Source organism: Athene noctua, chromosome 2 (assembly GCF_965140245.1).
Source record: "Athene noctua chromosome 2, bAthNoc1.hap1.1, whole genome shotgun sequence".
NCBI lineage: Eukaryota > Metazoa > Chordata > Aves > Strigiformes > Strigidae > Athene > Athene noctua.
In genome coordinates, this window is record NC_134038.1 from 125812607 (window position 1) to 125827630 (window position 15024).

General features: G+C 37.5%; 1 protein-coding gene across 2 annotated transcripts in view; it reads left to right on the plus strand.

The window, feature by feature from the left end:
* RSU1 (Ras suppressor protein 1) overlaps positions 1-15024 on the plus strand; it is a 121820-nt gene that overhangs the window by 50963 nt on the left and 55833 nt on the right. For both annotated transcript variants that reach the window (XM_074897980.1, XM_074897982.1), the window contains exon 8: positions 2529-2661. In XM_074897980.1, the coding sequence (XP_074754081.1) occupies positions 2529-2661 (133 nt within the window). The remainder of the gene's footprint in view (positions 1-2528; positions 2662-15024) is intronic.

Here is a 15024-nt window from a genome sequence, read left to right on the forward strand (position 1 = left end):
CCCTGTCCTTCCTGCTTTCTGTGAGACGGCCCTCCTTTACTTCCCTGTGGAGGAGCACCCACGCTCTGCCTGGTGCTTGCCATCGGGACAGACAGGTTGTTCCTTTTCACACTACAACACTTCATTCAGTTCTTCAATTAAAAGCCCAGGCTGTGAGGTGGCAGCTGACCTCTTGCTGCAGCTGTAGGTGGCCAGTGGGATGGGCTGCTGGGCCAGCTGATGCCAGGAGGACTCACAGAGGGGCATACTGGGCAGGGAGGGGGTGGATTTCAGTGCAGGTTATGGACTTTTGGGTGCCCCAGTTTTCTCTGTAATTAGATTAATTTTACCCTTAGGGCCTCTGCCTGCTCCTTCTCCCTGAAGGTAAAAAGTAATATCTGTACCTGCCCACAGTGTGTTTTGGGAAAAAATAGAAGATGGAGGAAAATGAAGTGATTACTTACTTTGGCATGGAGACCTACAGTTGATTTTGCTTGAGTCCTCTTTTTGCTGTAAGAGTTCTCTGACTTTAGTACAAAAGTATTTATTACAATTAATTATGTTTAAATGGGCCATATGGTATTTGGAATGGAAGTGGGCACACTACGCTGTGGGAATGGAAAAATATGGCAGCATCCCTTGGGTGGTAAATTTCTGACACAGCTTGGGACAAAATGATTCAGCTGAGATCCTGGCTATTGAGATTTTGGGAACGTGTGACTTATTCCTATAAGGAACATTGAATCTGACCCATGATGGGGCCAAGCTTGCCTCCCTAGATGTAACTATTTTTATTAGTTGTACACAGATTGATCATTTTACTGCGACGTAGTACTTGTAGAGCTGTAATTACAAGTGAGTGCTTACAGCATTGGTAGTTTTGGAGAGCAATGTATGTGTTTTTTTGCAGGTAATAAAATGGAAAATCCAATTTGCAATTGCAAAGCAAGCCCCTGAGTGATACATGATCTTCATAGCAGCACCGGTCAGAGGGTTACAGCTAATCACAGTGCTGGCTTGCTTCCCCGGTGGCCTGTGCCTGAAAACTGAATAGCGAGCAGCGTGAGCCTGCGCCTAGAGCCAGCCAGCATAGATTTAGATTCTCCAGTTTCTAGCTTATTAGGTCCTCTTTGTCACAGTACTTAATCCTGCTTCCTGATCCTTGTTAGAACAGGGCTGCTGAGTCCCTTAATAAAGGAGATGGGTGCGAGGCTCCTAACGAGGCGCACTGAAGCGTGAGGCAGTGAGGGCAATTGCCGCCTGACTGACAGAGGGGTGAAATGCTCCCTGTCTGTTGTTATTTCAAAAGAACAGGCCTCAGACAGCTGACAGATGAGCTTGCTAAGGTAATGGTAACTTGTTGATAGGCCAATATGAGATGCATGACATCTTTTCACATGGTATAATGGTCTGTCTTTACTCTAATTGTGTTAACCCTTTCTTGGGAGAGAAACCCGTTAAGGATTAGCTGTAATGTAGAACATGCACTGAAATGGCCAGCAAGCACACTGCTTGCAGCAGCTCTCATAGCTCTCATGTGTGGTCATGCTACAGGTGCCTTTAATTTTGGAAAACTAGAACTTCAGGTTGATTTCATATTTCTCTGACAGCTTGGCTCAGTAAGTCTTCAAAACCCTGTAAATTTTTTTTTTCCTTTGTTTTCCTTAGTTAAAGATTTTATTTGGTTTTATTTGTTACTTTAGGTTTCGGGGGGGATGGTAGGCCTCTCTTAATTGTAAAATTCACTAAAATAAATCTAAAATGGTAGCACAGATTTCTTATTTTAATTTAAAGAACACAAGAAAATATTTCAATGGCTAGACCATCCTGGAATTCAGCTTGTGTTATCCATAGTCATGAGGAGTTTCATAGAACATGTACTGTTTCGGTTTTGGATGGTAAACATTTGCAAAACAAACAAACAAACCCCAAGTAAACCCCTTAAAGGTCTCCTAAGTCTTCCTGTCAACATAATAGGTAAAACTGGCATGTTGCAAGAATGACGTTTTAATTTTTCTCAGTATGGAGAACTATAACCATGGATCAGTGGTAGGATCTCGGTACAAACAACACGTTGGGCACTGGAAAGGCAAAAAGCCTGTTGGCCATCACTTGTTGACCTTATGCTTGGAGCAGTGATTGAGAAATGCTTTGCAATGCTAAGCTTCAGCAGGGCAAATTCTTACCACAATGTCATTCTCCTTTCATTCCTGCAAGCCGTGTTAGAGAGGGCCCAACACCTATGCGCTATTAAGCCCTACTTAAAACTCATTTGATGAATAAATTTTATATGCAGTGGGCTGAGTTCAATCCTGCTGTGCAATATGTAGTAGCACTGAGATGTATAGGGTGGAACTGCATCCATCATCCATAATTGTGGGAACTCCTGTGTCCTCCTGTTCCTCTCTGCTAAGACTGAAATACTTGCTTTCATTATGGTTGTAGTCTCTGAAACGAATGAAAAGTTTCATATTCACAGCAAGCTATTTCTTTCATATTTTTCATGTGTCAAACTGTTTTCCTATGCTGTTTTGTTTAATCCCTTTCAGGTAATTTGGATTTGACTGGTCAAAAGCAAGTCTTCAAAGCAGAGAACAATCCTTGGGTTACCCCTATTGCTGACCAGTTCCAGCTGGGAGTATCTCATGTTTTTGAATACATTCGTTCAGAAACATATAAATAGTAAGTATTACATGTCACTTATATACTATAGCCGTGTTGGTTTTGCTTTTTTCCTGTAGTGTGTTTGGCAAAGTGTTACCAGCTACACCCTTTCATAATCCATGCAGTAGCTTAGTATTCAGGGCAAATATTCAAACATGTACATTTTTATTAAGGAATTTTGCTGACAAGAAGAGAAATAAATGTAATTTAGACATGTTAGGAAAGCACGAAGACTCATATTACCCTGCATTTGTTGTTCATTTCTAATAGTTATTAAGTAACACGAGAGATGTAAAAGAGCAAGCATTACAAGCCTTTGAGAAGTCCTAATTTTATGTATGTACAGTAAGGTTTTATAGATTGAAATAGATATTTGTTAATGTTTTCGGATTCAGGTTGTTATACTTTGAAAGAGATGTCCAGAATTCCAACATGTTTTGATCTGGACTGGTTTACAAAGTCTACAACCCTGGCAATTAAAATACAGATGCTAGCACTTTTTTCAACAGTGTAACTTGAAAAAAAATAAACCTCATGCTGGCTCTTCTCCATTTTAATTCAAAATTCTGTGTACAAATGCTTCTTTAGGAAATAATGTCTTTAATCATTCACTAAACTGAAATATTTCTTTACAGTAAAAATTTCCATGTTACCAGTCCACAATAAAACTTTAGATGGGAAGATACTTTTAGGTGTCTGACAACAACCTTGATGCTGTCTTCCTAGAAGCAGTAGATAGTACAACACGCAGTACAACCTACAGGTTGGGAAGTTAGTTTTCACATTTCCCCTTTATTTTTAAAAAAATACTTTAATAATTTAGAAACATTTCTGACAGTTTTTTTTTTTAACATGGTAGCTGTCTGAACTCAGTTACCAAAGGAGAGTATTCACCAGTGAAGGGTTTGGGATTCTAGTTAAGTAACTGAGATGTAAACTTCTATATGAAACTAAATGATCCATCAGTGACTTTTGTAGGCTGTTCTTCATTTACAGATTTTAAGTGAAAAGGATCACAGATGGGAGAGTGGTTACAAAGATTGTGTGTCTCGGAAGTGTCCTGATATTTATGCTGTAATATGTGTTCTCAAGATAGATTTAAGTAGGCTGCAGCACCCTTCTTCCAGTAGTGCTCTGTACTACAGACATGGTGTAGGGAAACAGCTGTCTGTCTCCTCAGACTATCCCTTCCCTGCAGTTCATTTTGAAGCTGCATCTAGATTTCTTGATAATGTTTTATAATTTTTTTTATTGACAATTTTATATTTCTGTTTGCCGAACAATGTAGATTAGGGACTCTCACGCATTTCTCACAGGGACAGCTCTGGGCATCACGAGAACGGCCAAGTTTCAAGGGCTGAAGTGCAGTTTTGAGAATTTGACCCATATTCAGGCTGGGGAGTGGGGTTGTGTGTGTGTGCTGTTGTTATGTATCTATAATTTAAAAAAAAAAAGATTGTATAATTGGATATATTCAACTACTCTGGCAACTTTCCTTGTGCAATCAAAATTGACATAAAAGGTTCTGTAATTCATCACTTGCCTCAACTATTGCTCTCTGTTTTAAATTAGCCATGTTATGTTTGCTGTCTTGTTCTTTGCTGAGGTGTAACAGTGTCGTCTTGGCTAATGGGCTGATTTTGATTTTGTCCACAGTAAATATTTGAAGGCTGTATAGTTAACAGTGTAAGCAAAATCAGACTCTAACCATTAATGAGGGGGGAATAAAATTAAAGAATCCTTCCGTGGCTCATTCATGGCTTCTGTTTTGATCTTAGAAGCTTATTTACTTAAAATGTTATTATTTTCAAAGATCAGTGATGAAAACCAAATGCGTGCAGATGTTAAAAATTAGATGTAATTTTTTTATATTCAACATATAACCATTTGAAATTTAAACTAAAAAATAAAAATATCTCTGTAATTTTGATAGAAAGTAGCAACTTCTTTTGATTCTTCATTGTACTTGTTTCACATGCTATAAGGAGAGTTTGTGGATTTTTGTGCTGAAGAAGGTTGTCCTTTTTGTTTCGATTTTTTTTAAGTGTGTGATATGAAAATGACTTGGATGCTGCCTGCTACAGACATTTTTTTGTTTGCACTTGATTTTAGGTGTTAAAACTCATAAGCAATGGAATAATCTACATAACAGGTCTAGTATCATTATTGTGCATAAAAGCAAATAAGCTGTGAACACAGAAGAAATGAAAACTCCTTTTTGTGATGAAATTTTGATCTTTTCTTGCTAACAACTATACACCACCTTCAGCTTCCTATTTCTGTCAGAGACTATGTCCAGGTACTTTTTCTCATTAAGCAAATCAGAAGGTTGAGATGTGAGTGTAGTATTCTCTGTAGATACCTAACTAAGCAAAATTGAGTTCTTGACAGGGGTTTTTTTTTTGATCATTCAGCCAAAAGAAAAATTTAAATATTAATTTAAATTAGATCCAGCCAGCTTAACTTCTTCTCTGATAAAAAGCAGTACAGTTAAATGGATGACTGGATAGAATGCTGTTTAGATAACCTCACTGGCAACATTGAGAAGAGAGAACAGCTCACATATGTTAGCAGCTGACAATCAGATCAGTAAGTTTACTTCCAGGTACTTTCATAAACCAGGAGTTATGCATCTATATGGTAGATGGATTTTGAGCTCCAGAGATGGTAATTGTTTCCCTATACCCATTGCTTTTGCTGGCTGATTGGAAATATTGATTTTACTTTGTTTACAAGTCTCACATTGTTTATACTAGCTAAGACAGAGAGGGTATGCTCATACAGTCACAAGTGCCAAGCTTCAGGGGCTTAGCAAGTTACATTTCACTAAGTGGGTTTATACTAATACAGTTTATTTTGTGTTTGCAATGACTAGAACATCATATTTACTCAGTTGTTGTTACCTTGGCCAGAAAGTGGTAACTCAGTAAGTGTTGGCAATGCACTCACTTGCAGTTGTGTTACTAAACTTTGATGTTTCTACTGATGGCTGGCACAAGCCATAACTGTACACTGCAGTCAATGTCGAGGATTTCCCTTCACTTTCTGTGAGGTTGCTTTTGTGAAGCAACTACCAAATAGATCACAAACCTCTTCTTTCCTCTGTGAAACGTACTGGCTGTTTCAAGCATATTTAGTGAAAAATTACACCCCATTTTTAGCCTTGTCTTAGGATATGCATGCTCTAGTGATTAATTGGTAAGTAGGGATGACACCCATGAGGGATGATTATGTCTACAGATAAAATGTCATTTGTCTTTCATACTTTTACATTTTTGCACTTCTATTTTACATGGTACTCATGCACCAAGTATAAAACTGGAATTGCGCTTTACTTCAGAAGTGTGTTAGCCAGTAGGACCCTCAGATCGTCTCTTCTTACTTTGTAGCTGCTTTCATTTCCTTTAATTTCCTTACCTTTCATGAGAAATGATGCCAGGTGATTTTTTTTCAACCCTCATTTTTCAAGGAACACTTGTGCTGACAAAAAGATGGGCCATATATTGTGGCAGAAAATGTGTGTGGAGGGGCTCTTAATTCTTAACAGGAAATTCAGCAGCTCTTGGCACTTTGCTAGCTTTTGTTGGCTAAAATACGCCCACTGCACATATCATCCTGTGACAACATCATTTGGAAGTAGGTCAGTTTGCCAAGTATATAATGATTCTTAATCTCTGACAGTTGTACTAACTTTCTTAAAGTTAGTAAGCTGAATTTTGGCTTTGATTCTATATATATTCTATATACACTATAAATAGGTCCTGTTGAACTCGCCGTGTGGTGTCACAGTAGTGTTGAAAAGCAGTTGAAGAGCTTGCTAACAGAAAAGGGTAATGGCAACCTCATCTCCTCAAAGGACTTAACTAAATGTTTTATTTTTTATTCATGCCTTTAGTCAATTTTCAAAGTGACCTTTATGTTGTAAGCATATTCTCAGAGGATCTTCTCTGTCTAGGGTACTGACAAAGCGATGATGGATTGTATGATTTAGTGGTTACAGTGTACTTAGACAAGTGCAGACAGACATTGATGTTTGAATGAAAGCAGTGAATTAGACTCCTATGAAGAATGGAAATCCTGTGATGCTCATCAGGATCAGTATAAGTTAATTAGTGATTTCATTAAGATGAGGTAAAACTGAGATGTGCAATTGGTACCTGTGGGTGGGTTTGGTTGCTGGCATTTACAGCAAAGTTAATCCAAAAAGCCGCTCTTTGGGTACATTTCTGGCATTAATCACGTGCTCTTGATCAGTCTTCATGTGAAACTTGTTCTTTGCCTGCTTGTTCTTGTGACAAAAAGGGTAGTGATTTTGCTTTTATCACAGCAGAGTCTATTGCAGTCATCATCACCTGATAGCATAATCTCAGCTAAAACAAAATAATTTGCGGGTCCTGAGTGCTTAGAATAGCATTCAGACTTCTAGCTTTTTTAATCTGCCACTGAATTCAGCAGTCCACTTTTAACACTTTATTTAATGATTGTTGTCTCCCTGTTTTGACCGCCTGATTCCAGTAAGGCAGAATTATGATAGAACAGTCACTGCTGGTTAAGTTTCTAGAAAGCAGGTTTTCCCCATGAGGCAGTCAGTTTGGAGTCAAGAGTCTCAACAAGATGTTTTGTGAAAGAAAGTAAGTTGCACTTTTCACGTTTCCATCAGGAAAGATGGTAGAAGAGCAAGCCATTTTAAAGACCGACACATTAACTCTTAGCAGAGGAAATGGTTTGATAAATGCTATGCTGAGCATATGTCTCTTGGCAGCATTGGAACATAGGTTTCCCTGGGCAGGCTGCCCTGTGCTAAGCATTGTAATTGAAAACCTCATTTTATCGGCAGTGACAGTCTGGAAAAATCCACTCTTGCTTCAGTCCTCTATTTAGAGACAATTTCCCCAGCTTCCTTCTTGAGAATGAACTGTTGTACTGGACCCCACTCCTATGTAACAGCTGCTTCCAGGGCAGCAGACACAGGTCATGAAGTAAGAGATTCTTCTTCTGGGTTCTATTAATGAAGAGTGTTTCAGCGTTTATTTTTAACAACTAGAGGAGACTGGCAAGATACTCAGAGCAATGCACTAGAATACAAATAGTATCCTGAAATAACTCCTGTTCTTATTCCTCATTTGTTAAGCCTATTTAATTTCAGCTGCATGATTGGTGCTGTCCAAGATGTAAAGATGATGATCAGTAAAACCACCTGTCATGGAGTGGAAAAGAGGTCAAACAAGTAAAAAAGTCCATGCGTTGGTGGTTGGGAAGCATCCTGGGGAAGTGGGAATTGCCAGGAGGCATCAGCAGGTTGAACTGATAGTAGTAGATATTGTTCTGGAATGGTGTTACTTATGCAGCAGAGTGTTGGACCTACAAGAATTTATTTTTTTCTGTGTGAGCACAAAAGGCAGGAGTATTTAAGTGACATTTGCTCATGACGCAAATCTAGCAGCAAAGAGAATCAGCACGCCACACAAGAAGACTTAGCAAATGAATTGTAAGGCTTGTGTGTATTAGAAGTTTTCTGTGAGCCACCAGTGTGATATACTGGAGTAAGAGAAAGAGAGAGAAAGAGAAAGAGAAGCACAATTTCTAGAGCTGGGTTAAGAGAATGGAAATTTTCCAGTACAGAAAAGGAAATATTACACACTGCTGGTCATCGTGTTCATGCAAGATGAATTCAGGCAGGAATGGGCAAACTGAGGAAGGATAGTAGGATGGTAAAAGGATTGAAGAGCCAGGAGGAGATCTAAAAAGTATGTGGTTTGTTTAGCAAAGCAAAGACTGGTAACAGAGATCATTGCTGTCACTGGGAGGGACAGGGGGAGGAAAAGACTTAATTTAAGGCATAAAAATAATGGTGGACATAACAAATATAAATAAGCTGGTCAGGTGTATATTTGAAGGAAGGTCTCTATTAAGGGAGCTAGGTAATAACCTTCTGATAGAAATAGTCTTCTGACAGAAGAAATGAAGGCCAAAATCTTGTTTGTTTCGAAGTGAGCACTGATCAAGAGTATATGACATGATTATTTGTGGCAGAGGACAGCGTGTCTGTGACACAGACAGACCTTTGTGCTCCTGAATTCATGTTTCCTGATTTTTGAGTGAGAAATTCAGATGACTACCTGCCCCCTCCCCCCCCATATATTAAGGTAAAACTGCACAGTGCAATTGACACCAAGAGAGGGGAGACAAAGCTCTGCTGTTTCTTAATATAAATAAGGCAGAAGATTATTTTGCATATTCCTGCATTTAATAACTTGATTAAATAAACATATATGACAGTTTTGTGCAATGGTTTAAAATTACTGAAAATTTTTAATAACCTAATTACTTGTTATTATATAAATCATATATTCATTAGGAAAAATTCATGTGAGATTATCAAAATCTTCATAATATTCCTTTTTCCGCTTAGATTGAAGAGATATATAAAGAGAATGTTTCTTTTTGGCTGTCTCTAAGTGAAATTAAATAAATTATTATATTATCCAGTCATTATCTAATCCTATAACAATACCAGAAAGAACCAAATGGAGCACAGTATGATCTCAGGACTAATTTCTAATGGTGAGTATTCTGGACTCTGAAGGAAATAAAGACCATATAGAGAAACACAGATCAATTGCTTTAAACTTCTAATGTAGATTTTATTCAGAGGAATACAGTTAGGTGCCTTGGCTGTTTGTATGATGAACAGAGGTTGATGAAGATTTAAAGAACTTGGATAGTGTGAGTCTACCCTGCCTTGATAAGAAAAATAGGCCATAATAAATGATATTTTACTTCTTTAGTTTTCTTTTGTCAGTAGTATTCTTCAGTAGTTTGTGGAATAGAAGGCTTCATGCATAAGTTTCTCTTAAGCTCAGTTTTACAGATACTTACACTTCTACAACAGGTATTCTCAGTGTTCCTAGAGGAATTGCTCTTGCAGATGTGCTTGTAGGATGAACCTTTAGTAAGTACTTCTTTTTCCTTCTCATTTGCACAGTGTGGTTGTCCTGGGCCCTATACAAGAAATAAGATGATGTTATGTGTCCAACAGTCCGTTGCTGAAGCTCACTTCTGTATTTCAGTGACTTTTTAGCCTGGCATCTTTACCATTTGACTCATGATGTGGATGCATCATCTGTGCCAGTGGTAGCTGTAACCTTACGTATTTTAGGGTAGTTTCAAAGACTGGGTAAAGATAGTGCAGGAAAGATGACTTCAGTGATCTGCCCTACAAGAGATTCTCTGAGATGCTGAATCTCCTGTGAAGATGAACTCATGGCAAATTAAGCTTCCCTCAAGGGGTGGCAGGAAGCAAGATCCATTACAGCTAAGAAATAAACAAGTGTTAACAATCGTCATTCACACATTTTGATCACATACCTTTAAAAAATTTTAATAAACCAATAAAAATCTTTTATCAACCTGATGTGGGGAAGTATAAAAATGTCATTTGCATTTCGTTCTGTTTTATCAAAAGCATGGTACTGTATATTTTATATGAAAATACTGATTCATATTCTGAACAAATGTTGTATTTATTGGCTGTATTTTAAAAATTGATAAATATATTAGTACATTATTTCCAACAGAGAAAATAGATGACTCAGAGTCCTGACATCTTTAGACAACATTTACATGCAAATCTGTAACTCTTGTCTAAAGAAGAGCAAACTGGAACCCATGTTGAAAGATAAACAAGAAAAACAGTATCTCTGTATTTTTATGTTTATGTATTACTAAGATGGATATGTAATAAAACCAAAGCTATCACTGATGTATCTGACAGATACAGATACTGCACATATAAATACTGACCTAACTACTGATATTACCATTCCCTTTGTTGTGAACTTCCATATAAACTTTTGAATATTATGTAGTAATCCATTTACCATGTCAAGGATGATAACCTAGGGCTTAAGTCACTGAGGCAGATGTCTAGGGCTGTGTTAGAAGCTGAATTGGAATGAAGTGAGGAAAGTGCAGAAGCTGAGGACAAAGGTAGGGAAACAGTGACAGTAGGATACAGGATTTGAGTAGGGAAACAAGACAAAGTTGCATCTAACTGTAGGGCAAGGCAAGGCTGAGTTAAAAATCAGTGGTAATTAGGGTAAAATCCAAACTGAGAAACAGGTAGGGATGTATCAAAGAAACTGGTAAGAAACAGAGTGAAAGACTTGGCCTAGAGGACAGGTTGGGGTCTAAACAAGCAAGCAAGCAGTGCGAGATGTGCAGCTGCAGGCAAGTGGCACTGTGAGCGGGAAAAATGATAGGTGGGATTGAATAAAGTACATGCAGTGGGAAAGAGGGCTGATCCAAAGTGGGATCCTATCTTGCTGGGCTCTTAGTCATCGGGGAGGTTGGTTGTGGCTATCTGATTATGATAAATCCTAGAAATTAAATGACATTTTTCTGAACTACGGCAGTCAGTTTATTAATAATGATGAAGGAAGGAAAGAAACATTCTGTATGATTCTGTTCTATGTTCAGTGCAAGTCAGATCATCTTTTAGGGAAGATGAGTTATTTCTCAGTCCACTAAGTAGAACCCTGACCAACATTTTGTTGTGAGAAATGGTTTTAAACCTCCAGGCCTATGGACGTGCACTCAGAAGGTTTAGGAGACATGACTGACAGAGTCTGGACTCACCAAAGTTCAGTCTTCGTTAACTTGTGGTGTCAGGGAAATGCCAAAAAGTGACAGATGTGCTAGTGTCCTTCCAACATCAAGGAAGGAGAACAGACCAAACTGGTTTATTATGACCTAGTTAACTCTGATACCAATTTTTTGTTAGTGAAGAGACATGGGATTCTACTAGTGAAGATTTAAAGAATATGACTGTAGAATTCTTACAGTTAAGGCATGAATATGATTTTGAGAACTATTTCCTAAAGAAACATAAATTTGGGTGGTCAAGGCAACTCTCACTACATAGAATTTTTGTGAAGCATTTAGCTTGTACAGCTAAAATGAGCACTGTATAATTTCAATAAAACACTGAGAAGAATTAACAACTGTCTGATAGGTCTTGGGAGATAATTACCAACAAGGACATTTTCTGGTGAGCTCCACAGAGGTCTGACCTGGAGCCATTCAGTGTTCTCCTTGGGTATTTAGAAGCAAATATACAGTCATTTCTGACTGAAAATTGTAGATGACTTTGAAGTTGGTGAAAGACAACAGTGAAAATATGGGTTGTCCTGGATCACTTAATGAATTTTAAAGCAACTCCAAGAAGAGTTACATATCTGTGAATAAGGTATGTAGGATATACCACATATTGTGGCCACGATTACAGGAGAAGATAAAAAGGAGTGAATACTGTTTTCCAGAAAGCAATTGGCTCTGAAAAAATGTTTTAAGAGACGCAATATAACTGGAGCACACTGTCAGCTCGCAGTTCAATGCTATATCTGAAAGTCCTAAAAGAAGCCTTGGGGCTGTGAATACAGGAATAGGAATTTACTACTTTTAACATCAGCTGAGGCTGACGCTGAATTCAGTTCTGGTGTCAGTAGTTTTAAAGGGATGTTAAAAATGTGTTTAGATACAGACAGCTCAAAATTATTTGAGAGCAGAAGTCAAACAAATTAAGAAAATAAAGCAAGGTACAACCTTGTAAAGGATGCTTATTAGGGTAAGCTGCCAAGGAAAGTAGCAGATTCACTTTCTCTTTTGTCCTCTGATTGCTTCAGGATACTTTTTGGAAAAATGTGTTTTAGAGCAACATCTTGGTATGAAAGCTACAGTATAAACCATGATGGCTTTTAATACATTATTCCTGGAATACAAAGGTCATGATCTATTGCCTGATTCTAGACTTTACTAGAACTGCCACAATTTTAAGGCCTTGTATCCAAGTGTGCTCTGCTGCTCTACCTGCTGTGGGCGTGGTAGGTCCAAGTCCTCATCTCCAATGGATTCAAGGGGTTTTTTCAACATTTCTAGGTACTGTTGTTGCTAACCAAAGGCAGTGTGTCCAAAATACGTGCAATTGAGAGACTTGTTCTCTGAAGGTGCCTGACCTGATCTTTTTTTTTCTTGGGAGAATATTGCAGAGAATTTGGACTTTATGGTAGGAAACAAAAAGGATAGAGCATTTTAAAGAAAATCCTGAAGACTGCAACAGAAGAAGAATAAATAGGAAATGGCAGACAAAACAATGCTAATTGAGAACTGAGATGGAAAAGATGTTGGTAGCAATAAGGGTTTTCTGGTAAACTTGTCTCGTTAACAGTAAGTAGTGGTATGTTTGTTAACCCTTTGTAATCTTCAAAATTCAAAAGTTGATTTGCTTTCTTGTTGTCTCCTTCATATTGGTTCTTTACAACCAAACAAGAAGAGTTACTGCACACATTTGCTGGTTTTATTTGAGAGATAAATTAAAATGTGGCGCTTTTATAATCAAGCAGAACTGTCTGCAGTTTCTATTCTCTATGCAGTCATATCTGTTTTATTGCATGCTGGCTTTTATTGAACTCTAGTTTCTTATTTCAGTCTCGCATTATATCAGGGCTTCGTGTGATCTTTAGCAATTTTTTTACCCTCCTGGTGAGGGCTATCAGATAGAGAAGTGTCCCTAATTTTATGATTGCCTTTATCAACTGTTTATCCACTGAAAGGCTGGGGTAGGAATGATTCTGGTGTAATTTGCTGGAGCCACTTGTAGTGCAAGCTCTGATAAACTTTTTAAAACTCATTATTTTACTTTAGCAGGTATTACTGCCATACAGTTTATATGCACTTTTACAGCCCCTTATATCTAAGGCACAGTGTTGAAAATGGTTATGATCAGGTTTAATTTTAAATTCTTGTTATTAAAATTAACATTTTCTTGAAAAGTATAAATCAGGAAAATCAGGAGTTTCTATTGTATATGACACAGTAGAATTGTGACACAATAGAATATATGACACTGAGACAGGATTTCTCAGTCCTGCATTTCAGCACTTTCCTTGGTCCAAAAAAGAATTGTCCTACTGTTTAAGCTGGGGATAGTCAGATTTAGGTCCTGTTTAGACAAGTTCTTTTGACTCCAGATTTACAATGTTTTTTTTTCTATTCTGTACCCAGCTACATTAATAATTTAACCCTAAAAATCTGGTATACTGAAAATCAGTTAACATCAAATGTGCCAGGAAAAAATATCTTGTTGGTTTTCATCTTTATTACACTTGGTTGGGAAATTGGAGGAAGAAATTCCAGTCTACAATGAAGTGTGCAGGAGCACAAACAATAAATAGAATTACTTAGGAAACTGACCATTTCAATTGCCCCAGCTTCACTAAAGCAATAATAATAAATGCAAGAATATTAGCCGTCTTCACAGTTTTGCCAGGTGTTTTAAGAAGCTGGCTTCAGTGCTAGAGTAAATAGCATTTATTTCACTGAATGGGGAACAGTGATTTCCTGAATCTTTTTTGTTATCCATAAAACACACTTACAAATTTATAATCAGATAGGTTTTCATCCTACAATCATATATCTTGTAACTAAGTGCTGTCACATGATGGTAAATATATGCAGAAGTAAATGGAGCAAAGCCTAAACCCAGTGCTGTAAGTATGGTTCCTCTTGACAGGAAAGGAGAAATTTGATTCCTATCCATACGTATACCCAGATCCCTATCTTTGGCCTGCTCCAGTGTCTAGTTTTGTGGGATTTTCTGCAAGTTAAGTGTTTTGGGGAGTTATCCAAGGAAAGGGAGTGGGACCACAGAGTCCAGGACTCTTCAAAGATGCATTGCAAGAACCTGCTACATGCAAATGTCCCAGGAGATATCAGTTTTGGAAGAATGGGATTTAGGCATGAATATATGTGTGCCAGTTTTGACTCCTAAAATACAAATAAAATGTTATTTATAAAAGCTGCATCTCTCAGAAGATGGTTTTTAGTCAACTTTCAACTGGATATAATTTCCAAGCTAAATTCTGAATGTTAGTTTTGATTATTGTATTTGATATTCTGTCTCCTGGTCATTTCTTGGCTGTCCAAAATTTAGATTTACTCTAATGTTGACTTTAAAAAAAGGAAAGGTATGCAAGGGCTGACAGTGATGATCCTGAATATAAATTATATCAAGCAAATTGATGCAAGATAAAATTACCAAATCAACCTTTTTTATTCTATATTTTATGGAATATCTAATGTATGTTTGGCAGTAATTTACTTTTGCACATGAATTTCTGACAGTTTCGATTCTTTGGGCTTATTAATCAATGTAGTCAGCACCAGAGCAATTTTTATGAGACTCAGTAGTCATCAAAAATTTATTATCAGATAAATCAAAGAAACAACTAGCATCTTAATAGGGTGAGCAAAGTGGCACATAAAAGATCATTTGAGACTACATGTTTTTGACATTTGTGTATTCCATTTACTGCTGGGGTCAGA